Raw genomic sequence first — 27,441 nt, forward strand, 5'->3', positions numbered from 1 at the left:
CTGCCGTGGCATTGTAGCGATTTTAAAAAATTATTAAAAATATTTAAAAATGATTTTTTTAGAAATATTTTAAAATAATTTTTTAAAATTATATAATTTATTTTTAACAGTAACCATCAAAACTATTCAAAAATATAAAAAAAATATTTAAAAATACATTCCCAAACATACATAAATATATGTTTGGGATTAAGATATGATGATGTATGATTGGGTTTTTTTATAGGATTTATAAAAAAAATAAAACCAAAAACATGTATTTTTAATTTTATGGGTCCATTTGTTTTGCACTTGCTTCTATGTTTGTGGTTGAAAATATAATTAAGTGTTTGGTAATATATCAAAATGCGTTTTATACTATCAGATTCACTAAAAAATTGAGTTTAAAATGTAATTTTTGTGAAATAGTTTTTATATGTTTTTTTAATTGAGTTTTGTAAAATTCTGTTTGTTTTTGTGTTTCAAATTTTTTTTTTAATTTAATTTTTTTTATTTTTTTCTTTACTTCAAATTAATCTTTTTTATTTATTTTAAGATCATTTTGATATGCTAATATCAAAAATAATTTTTTAACAATAAAAAAATTGATGTATTTTAAGTAAAAAACACTTTTGAAAAACAACTATAACCAAACATTTTATACATGTTTTTTACTACACATAAACCTCAACCATAATTTTTACCAAACAAATATCTAAATCCAACCAACCACACTTTTTCTAAACTTATTTTTTGAAAACTATAACCATAAAAGTTACCTAAAAAACAAACGCACCTAAATGAGATGTAGTTTGTACTTTGAGGAATTGTACTTATAAAAAAACTCAACCTCACCTCATCATATTTCAATCTCAAATATATATAAAATAAATGTTGATATGCACCGCTTTTGTGCATAGTTGTTAAATTGGTTTATGTTATGATTTAAAGATTATTTGTAATTCTTGAAATTTAATTCAATTTCAAAGATTAAATTAATTTATGTATTTAATTTTAAAAAAAAAGAATTGATTTGACTTATAAATAGAATCCAAATGATAAAAAATAGGTAAAAGCAAATCAAATAAGAGACTCTTTTTTATATGAAATAAAGAACTGAAATGAAATACTACACTTAATTTGAGAGAATGACTTATTATTGAATTCAGGAAACTCTTATTATCGTATAGACTTATAACTTTCTAAAAAAAAAAGATTACAACTTATATTTATTTTAATAAAAACATGGTAATCAGTAGAGGAAAAAGTCAAAACAAAACAATTCACTCCTTAATCAATAATGATTATTATCAAACCTAATAAAAACACCTACAAACTCGCCATTCCCTCTCTTTAAATAATTACTAGTAAGTACTTTACGCTTTTGAAACACATTTATCTTTGGAGGCCTGGTCATCACATCAATAACTTGCTCTTAAGTTCCACAATAAACTAACTCTACAGTTCTCTTAATTGTAAGATCACGCAAGAAATAAAAACGAACATTGATATGTTTGCAATGTCTATATATCATATGATTCTTGAAGATTTTGATCATCAAACTATTGTCACAAAACATAGTAGTATTTTCATGTTATGAATGACTGAGTTTTTTTAAAATCCTTCTCATCCAAATGACTTGACTAGCACAGTAAACAACTACCACAAACTCGACCTTAGTTGTCAAAAGAGTAACTATTGATTATATTTTAAATGATCATGAAACAACTCTTGAGCTCATAAAATAGACATAACCTGAAGTGTTTTTTTTTTTTTGTCTTTTAGATCACCAACGTAATCATTATCAGTATAAACTACTAAATTTTCACTCTCCTTTATTATAGAAAATCTCATAATCATTTATTCCTCTCAGACATCTTAACACCCTCTTTACTAGTTGCAAATACAATTGAGTTCCGTGCTCTATATATCGACTAACGAGACTAACCACAAGCATTAGATTAGGTCTAATATTCGTTAAATACATCAAGCTACCTCCCATGTTTTTGAAGAAATTTGTATCCACCTTAACTCCATATATATCTTTGCAAAATTTAAACCTTAGAATTAGTGGATTGAGCACCGAGTTGCTTTATTCTATATCAAATCTCATTATCACTTTCATGACATACTTCTTTTAACAAATAAAAATCATATTATCTTTTTACAGTACCTTAATACTAAGAAAGTATCACATCCTTTTAAGATAAGACATATCACATTTATTCTTTATTAAATGCTTAAAATCTTTAATCATAAACTCATTATCCCTAGAAAAAAATAAGATTATTAACATAGATGTTGACACTCAAGATTTTACTTTTTTTACTTACCTTGACAAATAAGGTGTGTTTGCTATGGTATTTTTCAAACCCCTCATTTATAAAATAAGCTTTTATTTAGCTGAATGTGCTCTTAGAGCTTACTTTAGCCCATATAAAGTCTTCTTTAACTTATACACTTTGTTTAGATTGTTTTTCTTCTCGTAACCCTTTGGTTGTTCCATGAACATATCCTCATTCAACTCACCATATAGAAATCCTGACTTTACATTTAATTGATACACTATCCAGCCTCTTTATACAGTAAGAGCAATAATAATACATAATGTCTCCATCATTGTTATTGGAGTAAATACTTTGATATAGTTGACTCCATACTGTTGTGCTTAGCCTTTAGCTATTGGATGTGTTTTGTGCTTTTCCAGCTCCTAGTTTTCATTAAGTTTTGTCTTACAAATCCACTTAAACACTAATCTTGTTAGCATCAGTTGATACATCAGTCAACACCCAAGTTTTGTTCTTCTCAATGGACTTCATCTTAAAGTCCATGACTGCTCTTCTCTTCTCATGTTTTACTACTTCATCAAAATACATGAAATCCAATAAATGCGAAGAATACCCAATTAGTCACAACCTTTATCGCTTTTATAATCATTCATCTAGACTAATTTTCTAATCCTTTCTTTATATCCATCTTTACTAGAGCTAGATAAGCTCTTTTCATTCATATTATTTAAAGAATTAGTTCTCGCTTCTTTAATATCACTTACTATCTTCTTTATTGACACCATTTAAAACAATATCTTATTTATTATTATTCTACTCTAGACTTTTTATAACTCTTATCCGAGTCCCAACTCTTTCTTTTTTTCAAATCTTATATATCAACTCACCATGATTATTTTTTATACTAATTTATAAAGCTTGTAGATTTTGGACTTTGCACTAACCCCCAATAATATACAATTAAAGCTTTTATCTTTTAGCTTAATTGTTTTGGCAAACGAAATAATGTTATTTTAAATAAAAATCTTAAAATTTAAACAATTTTTTTAATATAAAAACTAAAAAAATACTTTTAAAGTTGATTAGATAATATTTTAAGTATTGTTTGGACCATGTTACATGAAAAATTAATTTTTTTGTTTTAATTTAATTTTTTATATTTTTAAATCGTTTTGATGTTAAAAATATTTTTTTTTAAAATAAAAAATATTTTTTTAATAAATTTATAAATGAAAAGTAATATAAAAAATAATCATTATCATATTTCTTAAACATCCTCTCATTTTTAATTGATTGTGACTTTCTACTTTAACTATATTTTTTAAAAAAATTAATTTTTTTACTTTAATTATTTTTATTATTTTAATATAAAACTAAATTTTAAAATAAAAAATATTATTTTAAAATAAAAATATCTTAAAAACAATACACTATTTAACTTTTTAACATATTATCAATGAATTGATTTTTGGAGTTATTCGATTTTAATCAATCCAGCGTCTAAAATGGTTAAAAAACCAGGCACAAACAAGAGTTTGAATTGATAGGTGATCGACATGATGTGATAACTGTCCCTTTTAAATTATGATATAATCGACTGCCGTCCGATCGAACTTCTTCTGTGGCAACTCCTGATTCGTGATATTTTTCACGGCGAGTGGGCTTTCACGTGGGAGTATATGCTTTGCTCTCTGTTGTTCGTTTCTTTGTTGAAAAGCAATTCAAAATCCAAATCATGGGATAAGTGGGTACACTATAATTTATAATCAGCGTGGGTCCACCTAATCAACGGTTGGATATCTTCCTAATCTGGGACGCCATGCATACGTGTCGGTGAAGAGGCTATGATAAGATGATTACAATCGTTTTTTCACTCACTGAATTTAAAGCTCTTTCTTTTTGTTTCCTTTGCTTGGAGGGAGAAAGAAGAAATGAAGCAGAGAAACTGATTTTGGAGCAAAGATGTTAGGTTCTTCTTCAGGTCTATCGCCAGCACCTCCTTTGTTGCCTTCTGTGGCTAAGAATTCCAAATGGGTATGCGTTTCTTTTTGCATTCTGAGATTTTTTTAGCATTTTTTACTCTCTTTTTTTACGTGCGAGTGACTGGACTGCTGCTTGTTGGAATCTTTTATGGTGTCTTGATTGGTTTTTTTCTGGGTTTTTTGGAAATTAAACAGTATTTGATTTGAAAAATCATCCCTTTTTGTTATGTTTTCAAGCTGTGTAAAGATGGTGTTTTTTCTGGTGATTTATGCATAGTAATATATTTCCTGTTTCTTTGACAGGCTATAAGGTATAAAAGATGCACTGCAAAAGAGAAGCCAGTTAGACTGCCTTCTGGGGGGTCTAAGAAATTGCTTTGTCACAGCAGATTTTGTTTTCCATTAAGAATCTCAAATAATGATAGGGTATGTCTGGAAATTTGAGCATGGACATTGAATTGAATGCCTGTAAGCTTCTAATGTTTACGTATGAGCTGGTTTCTGATAGGAACAAATCTATATAATTTTTGAAAATGTTCAGAAATGAAACAATTTTTTTGGAGAATTGGTGGCTCTTTCTCTTAATGAAGAGTAGATAATATGGTACAAAAATCTTTCTTAGGCTGTAAAACAGGAGAATTTAGTTCGGCCACCACTTGTTTCCAAGATGGTTTCCTTTTAACTCTAATTTATGAGTGCAATATTCTTAAATGTCTTGACATAATGCATTTTTTTTCATTGAAAGGTTCGCCATGGTTTCGCTATATCAGCGGTTTTGACAGATGACCCAACAATGACAACCGTTGGGGATGGCATGGAAAATATCGGTCTTGTAAGCATTGATCCTGGGTTGGAATCATTTAAAGATCACTTCAGATATAGAATGAAAAGATATGTAGATCAGAAAAAGCTCATTGAAAGATACGAAGGAGGTCTTGAGGAATTTGCACTTGGTAATTTTCAGTATCATTCCTTCTGATTTCATTTTCAATATATACATAATCCTTTCTGAACTGTTGGACAATGTGTATATGCACATTGTGCATGTGAGGTGCAGCACATTTAACTGACACTTGAAGTTTTCCTTTTAATTGTGACAATTTTGTGATCATTTTCACTAAATTCACTTTAGCACTTGATTTTTGCTTAGAAGTCAAGATCAAAATGTTGAATGGAAATTTGATAAACCTAGTAATCTGTTGGTTGGATCCTAGATTTATGTTCTTTTGTCTTTCTATGTTTAGCAGATTTGTTATCTTTTTCCATTTGATTACTGGTCTCTTTATCAGTGCTGAACTCTTCTGATTGCATCATGTAGGATATCAGAAATTTGGATTTAATAGAGATGAAGGAGGCATTGTCTACCGTGAGTGGGCCCCTGCAGCTCAGTGAGTGTTTTTGTTTTTTTGAGAATTTGAACTACAGCTTTGTTAGTCATTGTTTGTGTAATTGGAAGCTATCTTTTGCTTGGTGCAGGGAAGCACAGATTATCGGGGACTTCAATGGATGGGATGGCTCCAACCACAGGATGGAAAAGAATGAATTTGGTGTTTGGAGTATTAAAATACCTGATTCTGGTGGAAATCCAGCAATTCCTCACAATTCAAGGGTCAAGTTCCGATTCATGCATGGTAATGGGGTTTGGGTTGATCGAATACCTGCTTGGATTAAATATGCCACTGTGGATCCTGCAAGTTTTGGAGCACCATATGATGGTGTGTACTGGGACCCACCAACTTCAGAAAGGTACCAATTAATCGTGTTTGGCATACCCTATTATAGTTGTTTGCTTAATCTATTAGATGCTATTAATCCAAATTATGGCCTGTTAGATTTTCCAAGAATCATACAATTGTAGATCATCTTGATACCATCATTTAGGTCTAGACTTGTCAGAACAAGGAATCGTCTTGGTTGTTCTCTTGAATTTTCCTTCATTGAGCTATTTCTTCTATGAACATACAGGTATGAATTTAAGTTCCCACGGCCTCCCAAACCCAATGCCCCACGCATATATGAGGCTCATGTTGGAATGAGTAGCTCAGAACCCCGTGTTAATTCCTACAGAGAATTTGCTGATAATGTTTTGCCTCGAATACGAGCAAATAACTACAACACAGTGCAACTAATGGCAGTAATCGAGCATTCCTATTATGCATCGTTTGGTTATCATGTTACGAACTTTTTTGCTGTTAGCAGCAGATCTGGAAATCCTGAAGACCTCAAGTATTTAATTGATAAAGCCCATAGCTTGGGTCTACGTGTCCTGATGGATGTTGTCCACAGTCATGCAAGTAACAATGTCACTGATGGTCTCAATGGTTTTGACATTGGCCAAGGTGCTCAAGAGTCCTATTTTCACACTGGAGATCGAGGCTACCATAATTTATGGGACAGTAGACTCTTTAATTATGCTAATTGGGAAGTTCTTCGCTTCCTGTTATCCAACTTGAGATGGTGGCTTGAGGAGTTCAAATTTGATGGGTTTCGATTTGATGGAGTAACTTCCATGTTGTACCATCACCATGGAATCAACATGGCATTCACGGGAGACTATAATGAGTACTTCAGTGAGGCAACGGATGTTGATGCTGTTGTTTACTTAATGCTGGCTAATTATCTGATACATAATATCTTGCCAGATGCAACAGTGATTGCTGAAGATGTTTCTGGTATGCCTGGACTTGGTTGTCCAGTCTCTGAGGGCGGAGTTGGATTTGACTACCGCCTGGCAATGGCCATCCCTGACAAGTGGATTGATTACCTGAAAAACAAGAGTGATCTAGAGTGGTCAATGAATGAAATCTCCCGGAGCTTAACTAATAGGAGATATACTGAGAAATGTGTTGCTTATGCCGAGAGCCATGACCAGGTATGATGTCTTGAACTTTCCAGTTTGTCTTCTTCTGTAATTAGACTTATTGTAGTCAGATACTTCTAGTTATATTTGTTACCCTGCATGATATCTTTCTCATTCTTGTCCACTTTTACCTTCATGTCCTTCTCAAGAAAATGGTGTCTTCATTCTGCAGTCCATTGTAGGTGACAAGACTCTTGCCTTCATCCTGATGGATAAAGAAATGTATTCTGGCATGTCTTGTTTGACAGAGGCTCCACCTGCTGTTGATCGAGGGATTGCTCTTCATAAGGTATGATAATATGTCAGATCGCTCTCCTCAGTTCATGCTCCAACAGTAACTTCTCTTTCTTTCTCTAAATGTGCTTTTGTCTGCCCATCCCTGTGACCTTAAACTCTTTTAGGCTCAGCTCTTTGATTTTCCAAGTCAAAAACATTATATGGCTATGCTTGAGACGCTGTTTCTTGTTTTTGGCCCTGAAAACCACTGGTATAAAAATTTGTAAATTGGATCGAGCTCAATGATTAATATTATTATTTTTTCTTTGTTCTCATTATTGTAATTGTATTTTGCAGATGATACATTCTATAACTATGGCACTAGGTGGTGAGGGATACCTTAATTTTATGGGAAATGAAGTAAGCACACAATCTCATTCTGTATTCCTGGGGCTACTGAATTGTCAGACCTAGATATCTTCTTTTATAATAAACACGGATCATGTTATTAACATTTTAAATTCTTCAACAAACACAATCTTTTAGATTATGTAAGGATGAGCTGTATGTTCCTTTGACATTGCTTTAAAGTAAATGTGATTAAAGGCTTTACCAACAAGACTGCATACCCCAAATAAGATATACGAATTTGCTAACATTTTAAATACCTGGATCTTTTCTTCTCTTATCTAACACTGAATTGGAGAAACTCTTTCCTTCTCTTTTGCTTAAAAATCAGGTATTCTATTTGTGTCTAATCCTTGTGTTAATTGCTACCAATGCTTCTTATAGTTTGGGCATCCTGAGTGGATTGACTTCCCCAGAGAAGGCAATGGATGGAGTTACGAAATGTGTAGACGCCAATGGAATCTTGCGGACATGGAACACTTAAGATACAAGGTTTGAGATCTCATTTTCATCAATTTCACTACCTCTTTATTAAGGTGTCCCGAGTCTTCTAATTGTGGTTGTCCAGATATCAAAAACAAAATGTTGACCTTGATACTTGAAATGTCTAAATACATCTGGAACTTTTTTTTTTTCCGTATCTTTCTTGGACAAAAGCCACTACCGACAAACTTTTTCAAGAAGCATACGAGGTTACTAGATAACTGCATGAGATAAGAGATGAGAAATGTGATGAGCTGGATGCACATAGCGTGTCTCAGCTGATCTTATTATTGTCTCTCATTGGTTGTATGTAATCTTTTACTGTTTTCAATGTGTATTTACATCATTTTCTTTTGTGCCCCCACACTGGTTCAGTTCATGAATGCATTTGACAGAGCTATGAATTTGCTTGATGAAAAATATTCATTCCTAGCATCTACGAAGCAGATTGTGAGCAGTACAAATGAAGAAGATAAGGTACAGCTATCCTGTTTAATAGATATCTGTTTTGTGTCTTATTAAGAGGTGCATTAACCAAGTTGAATCAGGGAGATAAGAGTTCAAAGGTGTTGCAAGGATGTTTTTTTCCAAGTCTTTTATATATAACCTGTTTCATCATTTCATTCATGAAATTGATTACCTGTTACACATTACAGGTTATTGTCTTTGAGCGTGGAGATCTGGTTTTTGTGTTCAATTTTCATCCGGAGAAAACATATGATGGGTATGTGTTTCAATTAGCAGAAGAGTTGTTTTCACATGTGTAGGCTGTGGGTGTAGTTCCGTACAGAATGATTGGCAGCAGACTGCATGTATTGCGAATTTTGAAAACAGTTCCAAGATTCTGATGTAAATTATTCAGATGCTTTAACTCTGCGTTGTACTCTGTATGTACAGGTATAAGGTTGGGTGTGACCTGCCAGGGAAGTATAGAGTTGCGCTGGACAGTGATGCCTTGGAATTTGGTGGACATGGAAGAGTAAGAAAACATGTGCATGATTATTTAGAATTGACAACCAAATGGGAAAATTAGAAGTGAATACTCACTATATCATTTTTCACTCTATCTTTAAAACATTGACTTATGGTTACACGACTGATTTTTGTATCCTGTAAGTAGTGGGAAAGACTATCCTTTTTTGAAGGGTGTAGACGAGGAAAAAATTGTAAAGATAGGGAAATTGGCTCTTTGTAGGAACTAGGAACGGACTTAACACAGTATCCTCTTCATTAGTTGTTTTGATATCTTCGTGATGTTCTGTTAATTAATCTGTCAGGTGGGCCATGATGCAGACCATTTCACATCTCCTGAAGGGATACCAGGAGTACCTGAAACAAATTTCAACAATCGTCCCAACTCCTTCAAAGTACTCTCGCCAGCCCGCACATGTGTGGTGAGTTCTATCTGTGTTCCTTTCTAGTCTCATCCTGGAAAAGGGTACAAACGTAAGAACTATAGTCATACGAGTGATCTACTTGAGCTTGACTCAAGTAGTTCTTGTAGCTAACAAGTTGATACATTCTTTAGGGTTTTTGTGCTTAAAGATGAAATCTAAGAGCAGTTTTTTCTTGTTTAAATCACCCTCCTCAAAAGGTTTACTATAGAGTCGAAGAAAGCGAAGAGAGCCATGATGATAATGATGAGATGGGCGTGAATGAGATATTAGCTGCTGATGTTATAACAGAGCAAGAGGATGTTGAAGAAGCTGCCAGTCGGGCTAAGGTCGGAAAACCAAACTTGGTGGATGTTGATGGTGATGGTAGTGGACTTAGCAAGACAGTAAACTTTGAAGTTGAAGATATTGGGGATGATGCATCGGATGATTAAGAATCTTCATCCAACATCGGATTACACCTCTTAATTTTCACCTTAAGAATAACTAGGCTTATATGAGGCTTCCTCGATCATTCTGAAGAGATTTGTCTGGCTCTTCTACAGTTGTACTAGTATGCTGCTGTAAATAAGTAAGATCGCTCTAGCTACACTCGAGGCAATAAACGTGTGAAATATTCACATGTGTGTGAGTGTGTATATATATCAAATAAATCATTGTAGTAAAATCTCGTGATTGCTGCAAGCACTCATGCAATGGTTGCATGTTATCATATTTACTTTAAATCGTCTGACCCCGCTAAGGTTCTAAATCATAAATCATTGAATTAACCTGGATAAGATCTTAAATCATTGAATTATCATGTTTGCTTTAATATTCCAATGTTGTTTTAGATAAAAGAATTTTTTTAAAAAATAAGGAACCTAAAGAATTTTGTTTTTGACAATTTTATTTTTAGAACATTGATTAAATCTCACTTATGTTTCATTTGATCCATGTCACGTCACAAAATAACCTCCCTCAAGTCATTAGGGTTGGGTTTAATTAAATCAATATTTAAAATTAAAAAAACTTGGCGTGGCTATGCCAAATAAGTTAATAGGTTATTAGGCTAATCTGAGTTTAATAATTATGTTTTTGAATTCCTGACAACCTTCTTTGACGGGTCTAGCCCACCGAAGATCGACCCACGACTTTGCTCAAAAGTGCCTCTACTTTAGCCCATCTTGAAGCAACCAGACCACGAACCCAGAGCTTTTCTCCGTCCCTCGATCATCACAAAGTTCACAACCTTGGACTCTTTCCCTCGTACTTTAATTTCTGAAAAATTAGGGTTCGCGATCGAAACAAAAATGGAGAAGAACAACAGATACAGTATAATAGTCCCAACGTACAATGAGCGTCTCAACATTGCACTCATCGTTTATCTCATCTTTAAACATCTCCAGTAATTCCACTCCCCAATCTCTCTCTCTCTCTCTGATTCATTGCTTTTATTCGCGAACTGTATGCTTCGAATTTTAACCCTAGAAATGATTCAATTATTGTTTATAATGTGTTTTCATGATTGATTTAGGGATGTTGAGTTCGAAATTATCGTTGTAGATGATGGGAGTCCTGATGGTACTCAAGAAGTTGTAAAACAGTTACAGAAAGTATATGGCGAAGATCGCATTGTAAGTGTATCATAACAATAAAAAGTCTGTCCCTTTTAGACTTTTTCAATGTGGCATATTAATTCTCATTTTTGGGTTTAATTATCTCTTTGATTTTGATGATGATGCAGTTGTTAAGACCTAGAGCGAAGAAGCTTGGATTAGGTAAATAGCATTGTCTTTATGATTGATGATAGAAAGAAATGAAAATAATGGTTCTTGATGTGTGTTTATATTGTTAGGCACGGCTTACATTCATGGTTTGAAGCATGCGTCTGGGAATTTTGTTGTCATCATGGATGCTGATCTATCTCACCATGTAAGTATTACTTAGCGGCTGTTACTTTTAGGTGGGAGTTTGCTATTTAATTCTGACTAGTAACTTTTGAGTAACTGAAGCTTCCAGGTGATAGTCTATGTTTATGGGCATCTCCCGTTAGATTTTTTTTTTTTCAGGAACTTCTGCATGTTTGTGTATATCTTACTTGAAAAGCGCCGTCCTTCCGTAGAGGAATGGAATAGAAAAATTCAAACAAAAAAGATAATATTGGCCATACCTGCTTTAGCTGTTTGTTTAGATTTTTATGCATCATGGTTAGAATTGGAAGTGAGTATAGTAGCTTGTTCTGTTAACCTGATCCGCATGCTTTATATTTTGCAGCCAAAGTACTTGCCAAGCTTTATCAAGTAAGAAACCTTTTCCAACGTACACTTGTATGCTCTTGCATTAGACCTTGGGTGCTGATGTCCTGAAGTTTTCTGGCATTTCCTCCCTTGATATGCCATTAGGAAGCAGTTGGAAACTGGTGCGAGCATAGTTACTGGAACTCGGTATGTTAAAGGTGGAGGTGTACATGGGTGGAATCTGATGCGCAAGCTAACTAGTAGGGGAGCTAATGTTCTTGCTCAAACACTTCTGTGGCCTGGTGTATCTGATTTGACAGGATCTTTCAGGTATATGAATTTGTTTATGGTTTTCATTCATTCAGTGTGTGATGCTTGGTGAATTTAGAACTGAGATTTCTTCATTTTTGAAGGCTTTATAAGAAATCAGTGCTTGAAGATGTCATCAGTTCTGTGGTTAGCAAGGGATATGTCTTTCAAATGGAGATGATTGTTCGGGCGTCCAGAAAAGGCTGCCATATTGAAGAGGTAGTGTTATATTTCACATTATTGTGGTTTATCATTAAAATCAACATACACTACCTGTAATCAACACGCGTGCACATTTCAGTTTATACAATATTGTGACTGCTCTCACCAGCTTGATTGTCTTGAGTTTCGAGATACAAATTTCATGCATGCATGGGAACACATCTTGATTTATGCTTGTCTTCTTGGTTGTGGCGTGAACAACTACATAGATCAGGAGATGCCAATGCTTGCCCTGTTCCATAAATGTTTCAATGCCCTGTTCATGTAGCATGTATATTCTTGTCATTATGCAATAGTATTTGTTGAACAGTAAAATTCCAATTGAATTCTGAATAGTTAGGACATGGCTAGATAAACTCTAGATATTTCCAATAGTATTGCATATTTTCTCTGTTAACTGTTTCCCCCCTTTATACTCATCATACAATGGTTCTATTTCATGTATAGTTTTGCTGTTTGTTTTCTGTTTTGAAATTTTTAACTGCAGGCTACCCTGTATCTGAAATTGAGCAGTGATCCTCAGCCTTGGTTGATATTGGTTATGAATTTGTCACAGGTTCCAATTACCTTTGTTGATAGAGTATTTGGGAGTTCAAAGCTAGGAGGTTCTGAAATTGTTGAATATTTGAAAGGCCTTGCATATCTTCTGGTTACAACATGAGAAGCAACTCTGTTTTTATCAACACGATCGGTTTTGTAACACCTTGTGGTGCGCGCAATCGTTCTTAATTTTGCAAAGATTTGTTGGCTTGTTTCCTCGTTCAGACACCATCCTTCTTAATTTTGCAAAGATTTGTTGGCTTGTTTCCTCATACAGAAATAGGTTTCGGATTCAAAGTAGAATTGTTTTCACATTAGCTCTTGTTTTTTGGGAGTTCTTTGATTTAATATACACATATGCGAACTTTTTTGTCAATATTCAAGGGAAGAAATTGCCAGTAAACAGATTTATTGCAAGAATCTCCTTTTTGTCTTTTTTGATTTATTGGGAGTTCCTCCGTGGTTGCTAAAATCTCGACCAGCTACTGTATTTATTCCCAAAATCCATTTCATTGTTGTTGGTATTGAGGCTTACTGTGAATGTGATAGGAAAAATGAATTGCAACAACCAAACACCTAATCCTTGTCATGGTCGTGGGTATTGAGGCTCATGGCACTGTGAATGTGACGGGAAAAATGAATTGCAACAACCAAGCACCTCATGTTGTCACTATCTTATGGTACAACTTTCGGTAGATGCTTTACCCACTTTATTATTAGACAATTTGTTTCTCCTACACATCCACAAATTAATTAATCTTCTTCAAAATGGGAAAAAGTCTCTCTCTGTGATTCTCTTGGACCATTTTGAAAAGGAGAGTTAATGAAGTTTGTGATATTCGCAGGATACTATTATTTGGTTAACAAGGACTGCAATTTCTAAACAAATTCATTCCCCCAACCATGTTTCTGGAGAAAAATACAGCCAGCAGATAGTAATCATATCATAGCATGCATCAGAATTATTTACCAGAAACAAACAAACATTTCCTTGAAACAATGATACTTCATAAATAAATGAAGATCCAGTTTCCCTTACAAAGAAAACCCCCAGAGAAAATTCAAAAAATCAATAAAACCATCTTCAAAACCCAATTCTGACATTCAGATTTTCCTAACCTTGCGAGCAGCAACTTTCCTCTCACCTGCAAGCACAGATTTCTCAAAGCTGTAAACAGGCAAAGGAGGTTTCTTGTTCTCCTTATTCATGCTCCTCAACAGGTACCTTGGAGTCTCATTTCTCTCCACAAGGCAAGCATCAGATACAGATTTCCTTGCGCTCTCAAGCTTCCTTGTATACCTCCTTTTCGACGACTCAACAGTAACTCCAAGATCATAAGGAGTCTTCACATCATCTCCTGTGTCTCCTTTTTTTCTCTTCAACCTGTCATTTCTCCTAGCAGAATACTCCTCATAAAACCTCCCCCTCTCAAACAAAGGACTGGAATTTGCACTCAAACTTTTACCGACCCCACCATTAGTTGACTCCCCATTTCCAAATTCATCGCGAACCATCTTCGCAAGAGCACGCAATTCGCAGGATATTGAATGGTACTCCGGGCGGAGATCAGAATCTTCCGTGTCCAATTTTCGGTTTGGTTTCTGGGACTTGGTCAAAGAACCTGATACAACCAAAACGTTGGTGAAAAACCTTCTTTATCCAAGAAACAAAAACCATAAACAACAACAACGAATGATAAGCTCACCAGGAGGAGTTTGCAAAGTGGTGGCTTCAGATCGAAGAACACGGCGAGGACGGATCCTGATGGGGGATTTAGCAAGTGGAGGCTTGCGATCGGTTCTCATCCTTGACATTTTGAGAAAGATTTCTTCAAAGAAAACTGTGTATAAAGAAAGAAAGTTAAAGATGATGGTGTTCTTGTGATGACAGGAAATTAAAGACTGAAGAGAGATGGAGATGATTGGCCTTTTGATTTGAATTGTTTGTAGTAGAGGCTCCTCTGATTCCTTTTCTCTGTGTTTGTAGGGTTCTGTGGACTACGTGTTTGAATTCATATAGGGGAGCGGCTCAACGGTCATATTCTTGATCTGACGGTTAAGGCATGACAATGATTTCTTTCCTTAAAATGTTCGGATTTTGCATTTACTTACGTTTTTTTTGCACCAGTTGCTGTCCCAGCATTGGATCATTATTTATTTTGATGGGACTCGTCACTTGGGTTGTGGGCCCACTATTTCGATATAAAGAAACTGGGCTTCTTTATTTTATGGCCCAGACAGAGAGAAAAGGAAAAGGCTACGTCCTGGATCCATGGGCTCCCCATATTTTGGGGAGACCATGCAGTTTCTTATTCCAAGCAAGTCACCAGGCATCCCAAATTTTAACAAGGAGAGAATGAGAAAGTGAGCAGAGAGCAGAAAATAGTCCTCTTGATTTTTTATTTTTTTTGCCCACGTTGATTTGGCTTAATTTCTACTCTGATGGTTGATTTTTGGCCTTCATTTTCTCTTTTTTATGTTTGCAGATATGGTTCCCTATTTCGAACCAGCCTGGTGGGTCGGCCAGTGATTGTCTCATCAGATCCTGATTTCATCTATTTCCTTCTTCAACAAGAAGGAAAGTTGGTTGAGAGATGGCATATGGGTTCCTTTGCCAAGCTTCTTCTCATCAAGAAGCTGCACCAATCATTTCAAAACATGGCTCCATATAGCTCAGGAACTTAGTCTTGGCCTATTTTGGCCCTAGCCCCCAAAAGATAAGCTGCGGCCTAAGTTAGAAACTGCTATAAGCCAAGCATTGCAGGATTGGATTGGTCGAATCGACCGACCATCGAAGTGAAAAGTGCCAGTTCAACTGTAAATCATCGGAGCTTAATGTATTATTACGTTCTGAATTACGAAGTTCTAATTCCAGATAGATGGAGTGAAGCATCATAGGCACTGCTGTTTCGATGCCTCACTACAAGATTTGTAGTAGTAAACATAAATTTAGCAGTACCATCAATGTCTCACATCGACTTCTTGCAAGGACTCATGTCAATCACCTTGAATAGTCCTGGTACTGCAATTCCATAGATGTTTAAAAGGTAATTATTTTAGAAAACGTTAGCTCTTGTTCTTACAGGCTTCATTCGAGTCACTTGCCGTTTATGATTATGTGCAGAACCAAGAGAGGGCAATAAAACTAATAACTGGCTTGCTAGAAGAGAGACCGCGTAATCCAGAGATTCGCAAAGGAGATTTTCTTGAAAAAATCCACGTGAAGGTATTGTAACAGTATTCAAGAGCATTTGCAATTACGGCACCATGCCTTCAAGTTTACACAAAAGACATCTAGAACGTGGCTGGATGATGAAGAAACCAGACAATATGCATGGTAACATGACATCTAGATCATGACTATGGCCCAATCATGTCCTCTGGACTGGACTGCAAGGCCACCCCCCGAGCTCATTGGCTCCTGTAAAAGATTTCCCAGCTGAATGAATACTATCTGTTCAATTCGATGTTCAAAGACGACAAAAGCAGACAAGGTGTATGACCCCTCCGTATCTTCTTCACTAATATTCTTTCTTCTACAAAACTGATTCAAGAAATACAATTAGATACAATATTCAACTCGAACATCGGTCTGTTCGCAGGCTCAGGTTGTAGGTTAATCCAAGCTTTAATTTCTTTCAAACAAAAAGAAAAAAAATGAAATGATGACTACTTAGTGTAAGAAAGACTGTTTAAAGTAAAAATCAACACGAACCCATTATACATCTGGTCCATCAAAACACGTGAGCGCACGTTACAAGTCATGTCTAGCATTAGATATTAGACCTGATCTCAGAGATCGAATGTATCTTGACTACTTCAGTCCAGCTCTGAAGATAGTAGAGACCAGCTACCTTGATCCCTTCCACTCATATTGTGACACGTCAAAAGCTACATTATGAATACGTATGCGATTACGTAGCCCACCCAATCTAATCACAATAGCAATTGCTTCTTCGAAGCACACAATTTGGACACAACATGCATGCCGACATGCATGCCGATCGAGTGGTCCTACTCAAGAGAATGAGAAGCAAATAGACAGGCTAGGTTAATTAGAGAGATGGAGAAGCAAGAAAGAACTGGTGCTGGCCATCCTGCTCAAGGTCACATGAACCCAATGATGCAATTCATTATCTAACGAAGAGCTTCCCTGACAGAACTTCTGAAGGCCGATATTGGACACTCGAAAGATAAAACAATTAAATAGAACTCAACTTTTGAGTAAGAGCCCGTTAAACTTGATCCTCCACTAGTAAGTGAATTTCTTCTCTTTTTTTTATTAATTATTTTTTTATGAATAAAAAAATAATCCTTTGCACGCAATAGATGTGTTAAATAAATTAAATTAATGCACAAGAATGTGCAGTGATGGTGCACGAAAATCTGACAAGAGATAGGAAAAAAAAATAATGATACCTTATATTGTTAGTGAATGTTACTATCATGGTTGATTTTATGATTACCATTCAAGAAAATAAATTTAAAAAAATCTACAACTAATAATTTTTTTAACTAAAATTTTAAGAGATATTTTTTAATGAAACCCTTATAAAACTTTATTATTTACTAATTAACTAAATAAATTTAAAATTATAGCTATAACAAGATCTTTTTCTCTTTTTTTTTTTTCTTTTTTTCTTCCAGTGGCAACGTTGTTTGTGTCGAAGCAGCAGTAAAAGAAGTGCTGGTTCGTGCGTTGCCCGCCACGAGTTATAATTAAGGTGGACAGGCTCGATCTGATTCTGATAATAAAAGAAACACCAAAAACCAAGGGAGAAAGTGATAATTTTGGAGTAAGAAATGGAGGGCATGGTCAAGTGCTCAGCTAACTACGTCCCTTTGACTCCAATCAGCTTTCTTGAACGCTCAGCCATTGTTTACAGAGACAGAGTCTCTGTTGCCTATGGTGACATCAAGTACACGTGGAAGGAGACTCATGAGAGGTGTGTCAGACTCGCTTCTGCTCTTGCCCATCTCGGAATTTCCCCCGGTGATGTGGTAACTACTAGCTGCTCCTCTGTTTCTATCCTCGTTAATTTTTTCTCTCGTTTTAAAGCGTTTTTGTTCTGATTTGCTGACAATCTTTGGATTTGTGTCTCAAAATATTGAATTTTTTTTTAATTTTTTTCCTTTTTGAAATGGAAATTCGAGGCATGAAATTGGCTTCTGGTTGAATTTTATGTTTAATTTAATCTGAATTAATTGTTAAACTTGATAGAATTTGTCTATCTTGCCATTTGTTGTTCACCATGATTTTTGTTTGGATGTATATATATGGTCCAGAATTTGAATAAATCGCAGCTGCTTGTCAATGTCTACCACCTTACAGAATGCCAGAGATCATCATTGATAAGGGAAGAAAGGGATAATTGTTTTCTTTCAACATCTAATTCGGTGAATGCAAAATGAAGAATTTTAGACATGCATAGCTTACACTGCTCTTTAATGGACCATATAGGATTCCTTACACTGCTCTTTAAAGGACCGCATAGGATTCCCATTCTGGGTTCACTTTGATACAAGAAGTTGCCATGATGTATCCAGGGTTTGTTTCACCAGATGGTTGCTGGTGTTTGGTATAAAATCCAATCGAACAATTCAACATTTAATACTTAAATTATGAGAATTTCAAGAGATTTGGGATATTGTCTTGAAATAAATGTACCCTCGTTGATGGAAAAAAGTGTTAGAGAATAATATAAAGCATATCTTAAGACCTCATCTAATAACTTAAACTATTGGGTTGAATTGATTGTTTAAAATGATATCAAAGCTTTGATGACCAAACAGTTATGAGTTCGAATTTATTATTTGATATTAAAGGATTAAAGGATTTTTATTTGAGAGAGTGTGTTAAAAAATAATATAAATTATATCTTAGAATTTCACCTAATAGCTTAAGCTATTAGGTTAAGATGGTTATTTAACAAAAAGATGGTGCATTTCTGCAAAACAAATCTATTCAAGGTTATTAGTTTCTTTAATCTCTGCACATTAATCTGCCAAACATTAATGTCTAGAAATTTGAGCAGGTTGCTGCATTGGCCCCAAATATTCCAGCAATGTATGAGCTACATTTCGGTGTTCCGATGGCTGGGGCAGTTTTGTGTACTCTTAATGTGCGCCATGATTCTTCAATGGTGTCTGTCTTGCTGAAACACTCAGAGGCTAAACTTATTTTTGTAGACTACCACTTTCTCCCAATTGCTCAAGGAGCACTCGAGATTCTCTCAGAGAGAAAAACCAAGCTACCACTTCTTGTCTTAATCCCAGAGTGTGGTCAGCCGGCTGCCATTTCCTCCCTTAGAATCTTGGAATATGAGAGTCTTTTGGAAAAGGGAAAATTGGACTTTGAAGTTAGACGGCCACGAGATGAATGGGATCCCATTTCGCTTAATTATACTTCAGGCACTACATCAAGTCCAAAAGGTGTTATTTATAGCCATAGAGGAGCTTATCTTAATTCTCTTGCTGCTGCTCTTCTAAATGACATGAGCGCGATGCCTGTATATCTATGGTGCGTCCCCATGTTTCATTGTAATGGTTGGTGTCTTACTTGGGCTGTGGCTGCACAGGGTGGTACGAATGTTTGCCAGAGATATGTCACTGCAAAAGACATATTTGAAAATATTGTTCAGCACAAGGTTACTCACATGAGCGGTGCACCAACAGTTCTGAACATGATAATAAATGCATCGGCTAGTGAAAAAAGGCCTCTTCCAGGAAAAGTGGCGGTCATGACAGGAGGTGCACCCCCACCATCTCATGTGCTCTTCAAGATGGAAGAATTAGGATTTCATGTGACTCACTCATATGGTTTGACAGAAACCTATGGTCCTGGCACAGTTTGCGCATGGAAACCTGAATGGGCTTCCCTAACTCCAGAAGCTCAAGCAAAGATCAAGTCCCGTCAAGGGGTGCAACATCTCGGGTTGGAGGAACTTGATATAAAAGATCCTGTTACCATGAAGAGTGTACCAGCAGATGCAAAAACCATGGGTGAGGTTATGTTTAGAGGCAATACTGTGATGAATGGATATTTGAAAAATTTGGAAGCAACAAAAGATGCATTCAATGGTGGATGGTTTAGGAGTGGAGATTTAGGGGTGAAACATCCTGATGGTTATATAGAGCTAAAGGATCGATCAAAGGACATCATAATCTCTGGGGGCGAAAACATCAGCTCAATTGAGGTTGAGTCTGTACTTTTTAGTCATCCTGCAGTTCTGGAAGCAGCTATAGTAGGAAGACCTGATGATTACTGGGGAGAAACACCTTGTGCATTTGTGAAGTTGAAGGAAGGATGTAATGCCAATGCGGAAGAACTTATCAAATTTTGTAGAGATCACTTGCCCCGCTACATGACACCTCGAACTGTTATGTTTCAGGAATTGCCAAAGACTTCAACTGGGAAGGTGCAAAAATATGTCCTGAAGGAGAAGGCAAAGGCCATGGGAAGCATTTCAAAGGGAAACACTACTAGTAAACTGTAAATCAACATTGAATTGAAAGATAAAACCGATTCGTGTTCGTACATTTAAAAATATCGAATGTGGTTGTCAATCAAAATAAAATTTCTCTGCTTCCACTACGAACAGTTAATGCAATATGTATTTTATTTTATTAATAACAGACCAGATGTACAAGCACAACAAGAACATGAAAGGAAAACTTTGCTCTTCGAGCATGATGCCTCGAGTGTACTGTTTGGGCTTGTGGACCAATCCAGTGATAAGAGCTTGCTGGGAACAGGTAAATCGCTGAAGCCCATGATAATACTGAGGTGCCATTGCTGGGACCATCAAAAAGAGAGGAGCAACGTGGACATGGAAAGCTGGCTTTGGTTGATAAGATGATAAATGGGTTTGCTTTCCTGCTTTATCATGTGAGGTTTGGATGCAAAAGAAGATCGCGAGCCAGTGATGCGTGGAAGATGTTTTAATAAAAAAGTTTTACTCGGTTTTTAATGATTTTGTCATCATCTTATAAAATATCAAACGCTTCAACCATAATCTAAAAGCATTACAGATGAGGTTCGGATTTTTCCCCGTGAGATTCTGGATGAAGGCTTATATAATAATTGGATAATCTTTGGTAATCTTATTAATTTTTCCTAGCCAAAATAGTTGGTGTCTGAATCCCTGCAAAATATATCTTATTTGATAATTTTAAAAACTTAAATAAATATCATTTGAGAAAAATATAATTATATGACTTGTTTTTTTTAATGAAAATGGTAAAAGTGTATGTAAAGTATTTCTAAATCATCAAAAAGTAAAAACAAAATTGACTCTCAAGGAGTAATATATATATATAAAACTCATAATCTAATTATAGAGCTCAAGATTCTTGAAGTGAAAAGAATTATGGGTTCAATGTTTAAGTAAGACTAAAAATATTGGTCTAATATTTTAATAATTTTTAGCTGAGTTAAAAAATAATAATTTTTCAAATTTATATATGGATGTTTTTGTTTTCATCATTTTTTAGAAAAAAAATTCAAGGTAAAAACAAAATAGGCGGATCTTTCACTTGCCAAATAAAGTAAAAAAAAAAATTCTCTTCAATATAACAATCCGAATATAGAAGAATCTATGGTCGGAAATGTAAAAACCGGTATTGAATTTGAAATTATCGTAACTATTAAGAACCATGGAAAAAAGGTTGACAGATATCCAGCAGCCTGTCTCGTGTCGCCTTTTCTCCTGTATTAAATCATCCACGAGGTTCTCTTTAATATCGTACATGAAAGGTTGCAATTTCAAGAAGAAAAGGAAAAAGGAAAAGAAACTCCAAATTGCTGATCCATGATTAGAAGAGTCGTGCTTTAATGATCAATTCAAGTTGAGTTTAATCAATGAATTTCAGGTGCTTAGCTCCTTCAATCAAGTAAAATTAAACAATTCACCAGAAAGGAAAAGAGGACAGGTGATTCCCACGTCATAGCATTTAGTTATCAGTTTGCATGGGAAATGATGAATTTCAGGGTCCATTATAATAGTGATTCCTGCCTGCAGGAGTTGGGACCAGAAAATGGAGAAGAAGATTGCCATCATCGGTGCCGGAATCAGTGGCTTACTTGCATGCAAACACATACTGGAGAAGGGTTTTAGCCCTATTGTGTTTGAAGCAAGGAGTGGCATAGGTGGAGTCTGGTCTCAAACCATAGAGTCTACAAAGCTACAAATACCTAAAAAAATGTACCAGTTTTCAGATTTTGCTTGGCCACCTTCAGTTACAGAGACTTTCCCTGATGACGAACAAGTAATGGAGTACATTAAAGCCTATGCTGTTCACTTTAATATCCTTCCTAGGATCAGATTTAACTGCAAAGTGACTTGCATAGACTATGTAGTACCAGGTAATGAGGATTTCCCATCTTGGGATTTGTGGGGTGGCATTGGTTGGCCTTTTTCTCCTACTGGAAGATGGAATGTCACTGTACAGGATGCCAGGGATCCCGCTGCACCAGTTGAGGTAATCAAGATCTTTTTGCTTATTTCATTCTAAGCCACTGATTTACTGTTTATAATTTGCTCCCTTCAATTGTTACTGTGTTAATTAGTATTCTTTATTTAGTTTCTTTTCATGTTTAATTAAGTTCAAGATTGGCATAATTTGGATCTGAATTATTCAGTTCAACAACTTAAGCACATCAGAACACAAAGATGAAATCCAGAGTAAAGCTTTACTGTAAATTTAGAGACAAGATTAAACCATTAGAGATGATAAATTGGTGGAGAAAATTGCTGGGATGTCTGGACTAAGCAATCTTTCTGTATGATCTTCTTATTCCAGGTTTACCAACTGGATTTTGTGATCCTTTGCATTGGAAAGTACAGTGACCTGCCTAACATACCAGATTTTCCCTTGAACAGTGGGCCTGAAGTGTTTAACGGGAAGGTCTTACACTCTATGGATTATGCTGCAATGGCTAATGATTGTGCTGCTGAGTTAGTTACAAACAAACGGGTTACAATTATCGGCTTTCAGAAATCAGCAGTGGACATAGCAGCAGAAGTTGCAGAGAGAAATGGTTAGTGGCATTTCCTATCTCGGGAAACTTTTGATGGATTGAGACATGTTTTGAGACTTTTCCTTCTCTGCCGAAAATTTATTATTATCAGTCAAGGTTTGTGAAGTCTTCAATTAATAGGTATGCTAATTGATGAGCATGATATTTAGCAACAGATTGTCTAGTTGTACCATATTAGGCTGTTGGCTAGGTTTTTTGGAAAATGACAACAAATAGATTACAAGGGAAATAAGTGGTCTCTCTTCTTTCTTCTTCTTGATCGTGGCTGAATCGAAATCTTAACCCCTTTCTTCATTCAGATGCTGTCACTGACTCTGTTCTAGTGTTTCACATCATGAGATTCTTACTGAATTGTTTATTTTGTTCTGATTCATTAGGTGTAGATCACCCATGCACACTGATATTCAGAACTGTCCATTGGATAGTTCCTGACTACTTTATCGCACTCACCTTCAAAAGCTTAAATCGCTTCACGGAGTTTATGGTTCACAAGCCTGATCAAGGATTTTTCATTTGGCTTTTAGTCATTTTGCTTTCACCTCTGGTAACCTCTCATAGCGCCTCCTGTGATAGTTACATGCTGCCTGTCATCCAATTGACGCCCTATAATGTGTGGTTTCAGCTGTGGATATTTTCAAAATTAGTGGAGGCCTATCTCAAGAGGAAGCAACCATTGAAGAAATACAATATGGTCCCAGAACATGGCTTCCTCAAACAGATATCTTCATGCATGTTCACAGTGTTGCCGGCCAATTTTTATGACAAGGTCGAAGAAGGAAGCCTCGTCCTGAAGAAGTCGGAGAGTTTCAAATTTTGCAAAAACGGTTTGGTTATAGATAGCGAGGAGACCCCTATAGCAACAGATATTGTTATCTTTGCAACCGGATACAAAAGTGATGAAAAGCTCAAGAATATTTTCCAAACAAGCTACTTTCAGAAATGCATCACCGAGTCACTAGCTCCCTTCTACAGGTGCTGGTGATGCACTTAATCTTTTGGTGTTTTCAGAGTCCTCAATCCTACTGACTTATCACATTGATTTTATTTTAATCTTTCAGGGAATGCATACATCCCCATATCCCACAACTGGCAATACTTGGATACGCGGATAGTCCTGCATTCTTGTATACAACAGAAATGAGAAGCAAGTGGCTAGCCCATTTTCTTGCTGGCAAATTTAAGTTACCAACCATAGGAGAGATGGAAGCTGATGTGAAAAAATGGGAAAAATGCATGAAGTATTATGCGAATGAGAGCTACAAAAGATCATGCATTAGCGTGTTGCTGCAAATCTATTGCAATGATCAGATCTGTAAGGACATGGGGTTTAATCCAAGAAGGAAAAAGTGGCTTCTAGCTGAGCTATTTGCTCCTTATTGTCCTGATGACTACAAATACCTATGTTGGCAGACGTAGATTACTGAAACATCAAAGTTGGTGTACTTTTGACAGACTGAAACATCAAAGAGGGTTTAAAACCTGAGAAATTATAAGAACTCTTCAATATTTTCCCTGAATTCAATCCAAGTTTCCTCGTTAGCAAACAGCAAAGATTACTCAAACTCAACTTATTATCCACACCTTATGAAAACGAAATAATATCGTCGAATCCAATAATTGAAAAGCTTTCTTGTCCTTGTAATTTTGTTACTTAACAATCTAGAAAGCTGCAATGCCATGTTTATCGGTTCAAACAAGAGTATCAGATGCTTTTGTTCTCAACAGGTTATTAAAAATTACAAACAGAGTTTTTCAAGTGATCTAAGAATACATGTCAGAAGTTGAAGGTCAGTGCTTATTCCGAGTTCAACCTCGTATTGTAAACTTATCAACCAGAATATTTGCTTACTTAATCTTTGGACAAGAAAGGCTGCATTTGTCATAAAACCTTGTAAAAGACCAAAAGCAAAAGCTTAATAGTTTGAAGGTGACAGTCTCTCAGAATATTAAAGAGTAAAAAAGCTTTCAAGAGTCTTGGAGCAGTGGTGGTTCGGCAAGGATAGATAAGTGGTAACTCACATTGTGATCCACGCTGCTTCATTAATTAAAGAAAAACATGGTGTTGAGTTTTAAACAGCAACCTCCATCATGCTTGTAAATTTTTTATCAGCAATAGATTAAAGAAAACCTTCAAGTGGTAAGATTTATAGGGATCAGATTTTCAAGTATGCTTATGCCATTAATAGTTTGTAGCTATTTGTTTTGACATATCTGCTCACAAAATTTGACTTGCAGGCATTGTAAGGGTTGGAAAGAGTCAATGGCATAAGAAGTATGTAGACATACCAACTCTTTGTGATGTAGCGGATTCGAAAAGTCTAGTAGTTCTGGATGGATCTTTTACCCGCGGACCGTGAAGAAAACCTAATAGACTCATGGATTAGTAAGCTAAAGTTAAGAAAAAGAAAAGAGCATGAACTTGACATAAAATGTTACAATTTTCTATTTGATTGTTGAATTATTCTCAAATTTTTCTAGATAATTCTACAGGTTGTGTTCTATGGAAGGTTTGATTGGCTGTAATCCACTGAGCACTAGAAGAGCTTCAAATTAGGCTTGAAAGGTGTTGTATGACCAATTTTGAATTTTTCCTTCTTTTTTCAAATTTCAATTCAATTTCGAATTGTCTGTTGTGTTTTCGTTTTGATTTTAGGATTTTGACTTTTTTTCCCTTGTAAAGCTCTGTCGATTTCTGGCTGTTTTAAACTCTTAGAGAAAGATAATTATTGAGTGCGAATCAGATTCTTGTGTAAAAACCTTTTTTGACAACAATTTTGTCTTTCTTTGCTGGTTGTATTCTTACATTTTGTTTTCCGCCTGCATCACTTTGCCACTTCTTTTCGTGGTTTGCTTGGATTTATGTATGATACTCTCTGAGGTATAAAAACATGTTGATGCTACGCTAGATCCCTCAGCCAACTTGAAAGGAAGCTAAAAACAAGGAAAATGGAAGTTCAAATCATCTCCAAACAAAATGTAAAGCCATCTTCTCCAACACCTTCACCCCTAAGAAATTTCAAGCTGTCCCTTTTGGACCAGCTTGTTACTGTTCCATATGCACCAATTCTCCTGTTCTATCCTATGAATAAAAAGGCTAGTACTAGCTATCTTGATGTCCCCAAAAGACTAGAGTTGCTTAAAAAATCTCTATCAGAAACCTTAACTCAATTCTATCCACTTGCTGGAAAGATCAAAGATGAACTTTCCATTGATTGCAACGATGAAGGGGCCTATGATGTGGAGACACAAGTAAACTGTCATCTCTGTGAATTCCTTAGGCAGCCTGACCTCCTGTTAGCTAATCAGTTCTTTCCCTGTGAGCTCCTTCCGACGGAATCAACAGCAGTCACATACGTTGCTAATTTTCAAGTAAATGTCTTCGAATGTGGTGGTATTGTTATTGGCATGTGCATATCTCATCGGGTCGTAGATGGTGCTGCATTGAGCACCTTTCTCAAGGCTTGGTCTGCCACAGCCAAAGGTAGCAAGGAAGCAATTATATATCCCGAATTCATTGCCAGTTCTCTCTTCCCTGCAAATGATCTGTGGCTTAGAGACTCGGCGATTGTTATGTTTGGTTCCTTGCTCAAAAAGGGCCAGTGCATGACCAAGAGATTTGTGTTTGACGCCTCAGCAATTTCCAACCTCAAGGCCCAAGCAGCCATCTTAGGATTGAAATGCCCCACTCGCGTCGAGGTGGTCTCTTCTTTCCTATGGAAGTGCCTTATGGCTGCCTCAGAAGAATGGCGAGGATCCCAAAGGCCTTCTTTACTAACACACTATGTGAATCTACGAAGAAAAATGGAACCGAAGTTGTCAGGTAATTCCATGGGAAATTTTCTGTGGTTAGCAGCTGCAAAATACACAAACAAGTCCAAGCCTGGATTAAAAGACTTGGTTGGTGAGATGAGGAAAGCAATATCAAAAATTGATTCTGATTTTGTTGAGCATATAAAAGGTGATAAAGGCAATGCTCTAATGGATGAATCACTTAAAGGTATAGGTGCATTTGGCTCCGGGGATGGAGTAGACTACCTTGGTTTTTCCAGTTGGTGTAAATTTGGCTTCTATGATACTGATTTTGGATGGGGCAAGCCTGTTTGGGTCAGCAGTTTCGGTTTGTCGTGTTCGCTTACCATGAACCTTGTCTTTTTGGTGGACACAAGGTGTGATGGCATAGAAGCTTTTGTGACCTTGAATGAAAAGGACATGACTATTTTAGAAGGCAATCTGGAGCTCTTTGATGGGGACACCAGACCCACACCACAAACTATACGAGTATATGGACGAAGACGGCGTAGGATGGCCCAGCCTGTCACGCTGTGGTTGGGAGACTAAGCCCATTTGGGCCCATTGCATTGTTATTTTATTTATTTAGCCTATTTGGGCCTGTTCATTGTTATCTTATTATTTATGTTAAACAGTTTGGGCCGAGCCCATTAGTTGGATGTTTTAGAATTTACTATTTATATGCTCTCTTGTCATTGTGAGAGTTAGTTTTT

The 27,441-nt window shown here is 35.8% G+C and overlaps 6 protein-coding genes and 1 long non-coding RNA gene across 10 annotated transcripts; 6 read left to right on the plus strand and 1 right to left on the minus strand.

Moving 5' to 3' along the window:
- Nucleotides 1-3,932: 3,932 nt before the first annotated feature.
- Nucleotides 3,933-10,277, plus strand: LOC105137245 (1,4-alpha-glucan-branching enzyme 1, chloroplastic/amyloplastic-like). 2 transcript variants are annotated; one of them, XM_011042934.1, is made up of 14 exons: nucleotides 3,933-4,301; nucleotides 4,553-4,675; nucleotides 4,995-5,202; nucleotides 5,568-5,637; nucleotides 5,726-5,995; nucleotides 6,215-7,121; nucleotides 7,282-7,398; nucleotides 7,683-7,745; nucleotides 8,118-8,225; nucleotides 8,592-8,693; nucleotides 8,873-8,940; nucleotides 9,114-9,195; nucleotides 9,494-9,610; nucleotides 9,811-10,277. In XM_011042934.1, the coding sequence occupies exons 1-14, from the start codon at nucleotides 4,230-4,232 to the stop codon at nucleotides 10,042-10,044; spliced, it is 2,541 nt and encodes an 846-aa protein (XP_011041236.1). In that variant the 5' UTR covers nucleotides 3,933-4,229; the 3' UTR covers nucleotides 10,045-10,277. The 2 variants fall into 2 exon arrangements, with proteins under 2 accessions (XP_011041236.1, XP_011041237.1); XM_011042935.1 differs by lacking the exon at nucleotides 4,553-4,675.
- A 537-nt stretch (nucleotides 10,278-10,814) lies between these two features.
- On the plus strand, nucleotides 10,815-13,320 carry LOC105137246 (dolichol-phosphate mannosyltransferase subunit 1-like). Its single transcript, XM_011042938.1, has 9 exons — nucleotides 10,815-10,997; nucleotides 11,127-11,226; nucleotides 11,337-11,370; nucleotides 11,448-11,524; nucleotides 11,867-11,892; nucleotides 11,995-12,159; nucleotides 12,243-12,357; nucleotides 12,917-13,081; nucleotides 13,126-13,320. Exons 1-8 carry the CDS (start codon nucleotides 10,903-10,905, stop codon nucleotides 13,019-13,021), a joined length of 717 nt encoding a protein of 238 aa, XP_011041240.1. The 5' UTR covers nucleotides 10,815-10,902; the 3' UTR covers nucleotides 13,022-13,081; nucleotides 13,126-13,320.
- Nucleotides 13,321-13,769: 449 nt separating this feature from the next.
- On the minus strand, nucleotides 13,770-14,890 carry LOC105137249 (uncharacterized). Of its 2 annotated transcripts, XM_011042941.1 has the most exons (3): nucleotides 14,828-14,890; nucleotides 14,607-14,741; nucleotides 13,770-14,522 (listed from the first exon to the last, which is right to left on the minus strand). In XM_011042941.1, exons 2-3 carry the CDS (start codon nucleotides 14,713-14,715, stop codon nucleotides 14,005-14,007), a joined length of 627 nt encoding a protein of 208 aa, XP_011041243.1. In that variant the 5' UTR covers nucleotides 14,716-14,741; nucleotides 14,828-14,890; the 3' UTR covers nucleotides 13,770-14,004. The 2 variants fall into 2 exon arrangements, with proteins under 2 accessions (XP_011041243.1, XP_011041242.1); XM_011042940.1 differs by having other exon boundaries at nucleotides 14,607-14,875.
- On the plus strand, nucleotides 14,882-16,375 carry LOC105137248 (uncharacterized). Its single transcript, XR_844518.1, has 4 exons — nucleotides 14,882-14,961; nucleotides 15,138-15,264; nucleotides 15,387-15,947; nucleotides 16,025-16,375. It is a non-coding gene; the product is annotated as an uncharacterized LOC105137248 (long non-coding RNA).
- A 540-nt stretch (nucleotides 16,376-16,915) lies between these two features.
- On the plus strand, nucleotides 16,916-20,450 carry LOC105137247 (probable acyl-activating enzyme 1, peroxisomal). Its single transcript, XM_011042939.1, has 3 exons — nucleotides 16,916-17,155; nucleotides 17,548-17,901; nucleotides 18,936-20,450. Exons 2-3 carry the CDS (start codon nucleotides 17,704-17,706, stop codon nucleotides 20,394-20,396), a joined length of 1,659 nt encoding a protein of 552 aa, XP_011041241.1. The 5' UTR covers nucleotides 16,916-17,155; nucleotides 17,548-17,703; the 3' UTR covers nucleotides 20,397-20,450.
- A 1,217-nt stretch (nucleotides 20,451-21,667) lies between these two features.
- LOC105137252 (probable flavin-containing monooxygenase 1) lies at nucleotides 21,668-24,461 on the plus strand. Of its 2 annotated transcripts, XM_011042946.1 has the most exons (5): nucleotides 21,668-22,380; nucleotides 22,702-22,939; nucleotides 23,317-23,483; nucleotides 23,562-23,911; nucleotides 23,998-24,461. In XM_011042946.1, exons 1-5 carry the CDS (start codon nucleotides 21,937-21,939, stop codon nucleotides 24,353-24,355), a joined length of 1,557 nt encoding a protein of 518 aa, XP_011041248.1. In that variant the 5' UTR covers nucleotides 21,668-21,936; the 3' UTR covers nucleotides 24,356-24,461. The 2 variants fall into 2 exon arrangements, with proteins under 2 accessions (XP_011041248.1, XP_011041247.1); XM_011042945.1 differs by having other exon boundaries at nucleotides 23,317-23,911.
- A 1,424-nt stretch (nucleotides 24,462-25,885) lies between these two features.
- On the plus strand, nucleotides 25,886-27,277 carry LOC105137290 (vinorine synthase-like). The gene has a single exon (XM_011042989.1). It carries the CDS (start codon nucleotides 25,886-25,888, stop codon nucleotides 27,275-27,277), a length of 1,392 nt encoding a protein of 463 aa, XP_011041291.1.
- Nucleotides 27,278-27,441: the final 164 nt, after the last annotated feature.

Source organism: Populus euphratica, unplaced genomic scaffold (genome assembly GCF_000495115.2).
Source record: "Populus euphratica unplaced genomic scaffold, PopEup_1.0 scaffold65.1, whole genome shotgun sequence".
Lineage (NCBI taxonomy): Eukaryota > Viridiplantae > Streptophyta > Magnoliopsida > Malpighiales > Salicaceae > Populus > Populus euphratica.

Excerpts from the sequence above, each read along its gene's own strand:
- LOC105137245 (XM_011042934.1), top strand. The coding sequence starts at position 4,230 with ATGTTAGGTTCTTCTTCAGGTCTATCGCCAGCACCTCCTTTGTTGCCT. Across the intron at positions 9,196-9,493 it reads AATTTGGTGGACATGGAAGA|GTGGGCCATGATGCAGACCA; the intron begins GTAAGAAAACAT and ends TTAATCTGTCAG. Across the intron at positions 9,611-9,810 it reads CGCCAGCCCGCACATGTGTG|GTTTACTATAGAGTCGAAGA; the intron begins GTGAGTTCTATC and ends CCTCCTCAAAAG.
- LOC105137246 (XM_011042938.1), top strand. The coding sequence starts at position 10,903 with ATGGAGAAGAACAACAGATACAGTATAATAGTCCCAACGTACAATGAG. Across the intron at positions 11,371-11,447 it reads AGCGAAGAAGCTTGGATTAG|GCACGGCTTACATTCATGGT; the intron begins GTAAATAGCATT and ends TTATATTGTTAG. Across the intron at positions 12,160-12,242 it reads GATTTGACAGGATCTTTCAG|GCTTTATAAGAAATCAGTGC; the intron begins GTATATGAATTT and ends TCATTTTTGAAG.
- LOC105137249 (XM_011042941.1), bottom strand. The coding sequence starts at position 14,715 with ATGTCAAGGATGAGAACCGATCGCAAGCCTCCACTTGCTAAATCCCCC. Across the intron at positions 14,523-14,606 it reads CACTTTGCAAACTCCTCCTG|GTTCTTTGACCAAGTCCCAG; the intron begins GTGAGCTTATCA and ends TGGTTGTATCAG.
- LOC105137247 (XM_011042939.1), top strand. The coding sequence starts at position 17,704 with ATGGAGGGCATGGTCAAGTGCTCAGCTAACTACGTCCCTTTGACTCCA. Across the intron at positions 17,902-18,935 it reads GAATTTCCCCCGGTGATGTG|GTTGCTGCATTGGCCCCAAA; the intron begins GTAACTACTAGC and ends AAATTTGAGCAG.
- LOC105137252 (XM_011042945.1), top strand. The coding sequence starts at position 21,937 with ATGGAGAAGAAGATTGCCATCATCGGTGCCGGAATCAGTGGCTTACTT. Across the intron at positions 22,940-23,316 it reads AGAAGTTGCAGAGAGAAATG|GTGTAGATCACCCATGCACA; the intron begins GTTAGTGGCATT and ends CTGATTCATTAG. Across the intron at positions 23,912-23,997 it reads TCACTAGCTCCCTTCTACAG|GGAATGCATACATCCCCATA; the intron begins GTGCTGGTGATG and ends TTAATCTTTCAG.
- LOC105137290 (XM_011042989.1), top strand. The coding sequence starts at position 25,886 with ATGGAAGTTCAAATCATCTCCAAACAAAATGTAAAGCCATCTTCTCCA.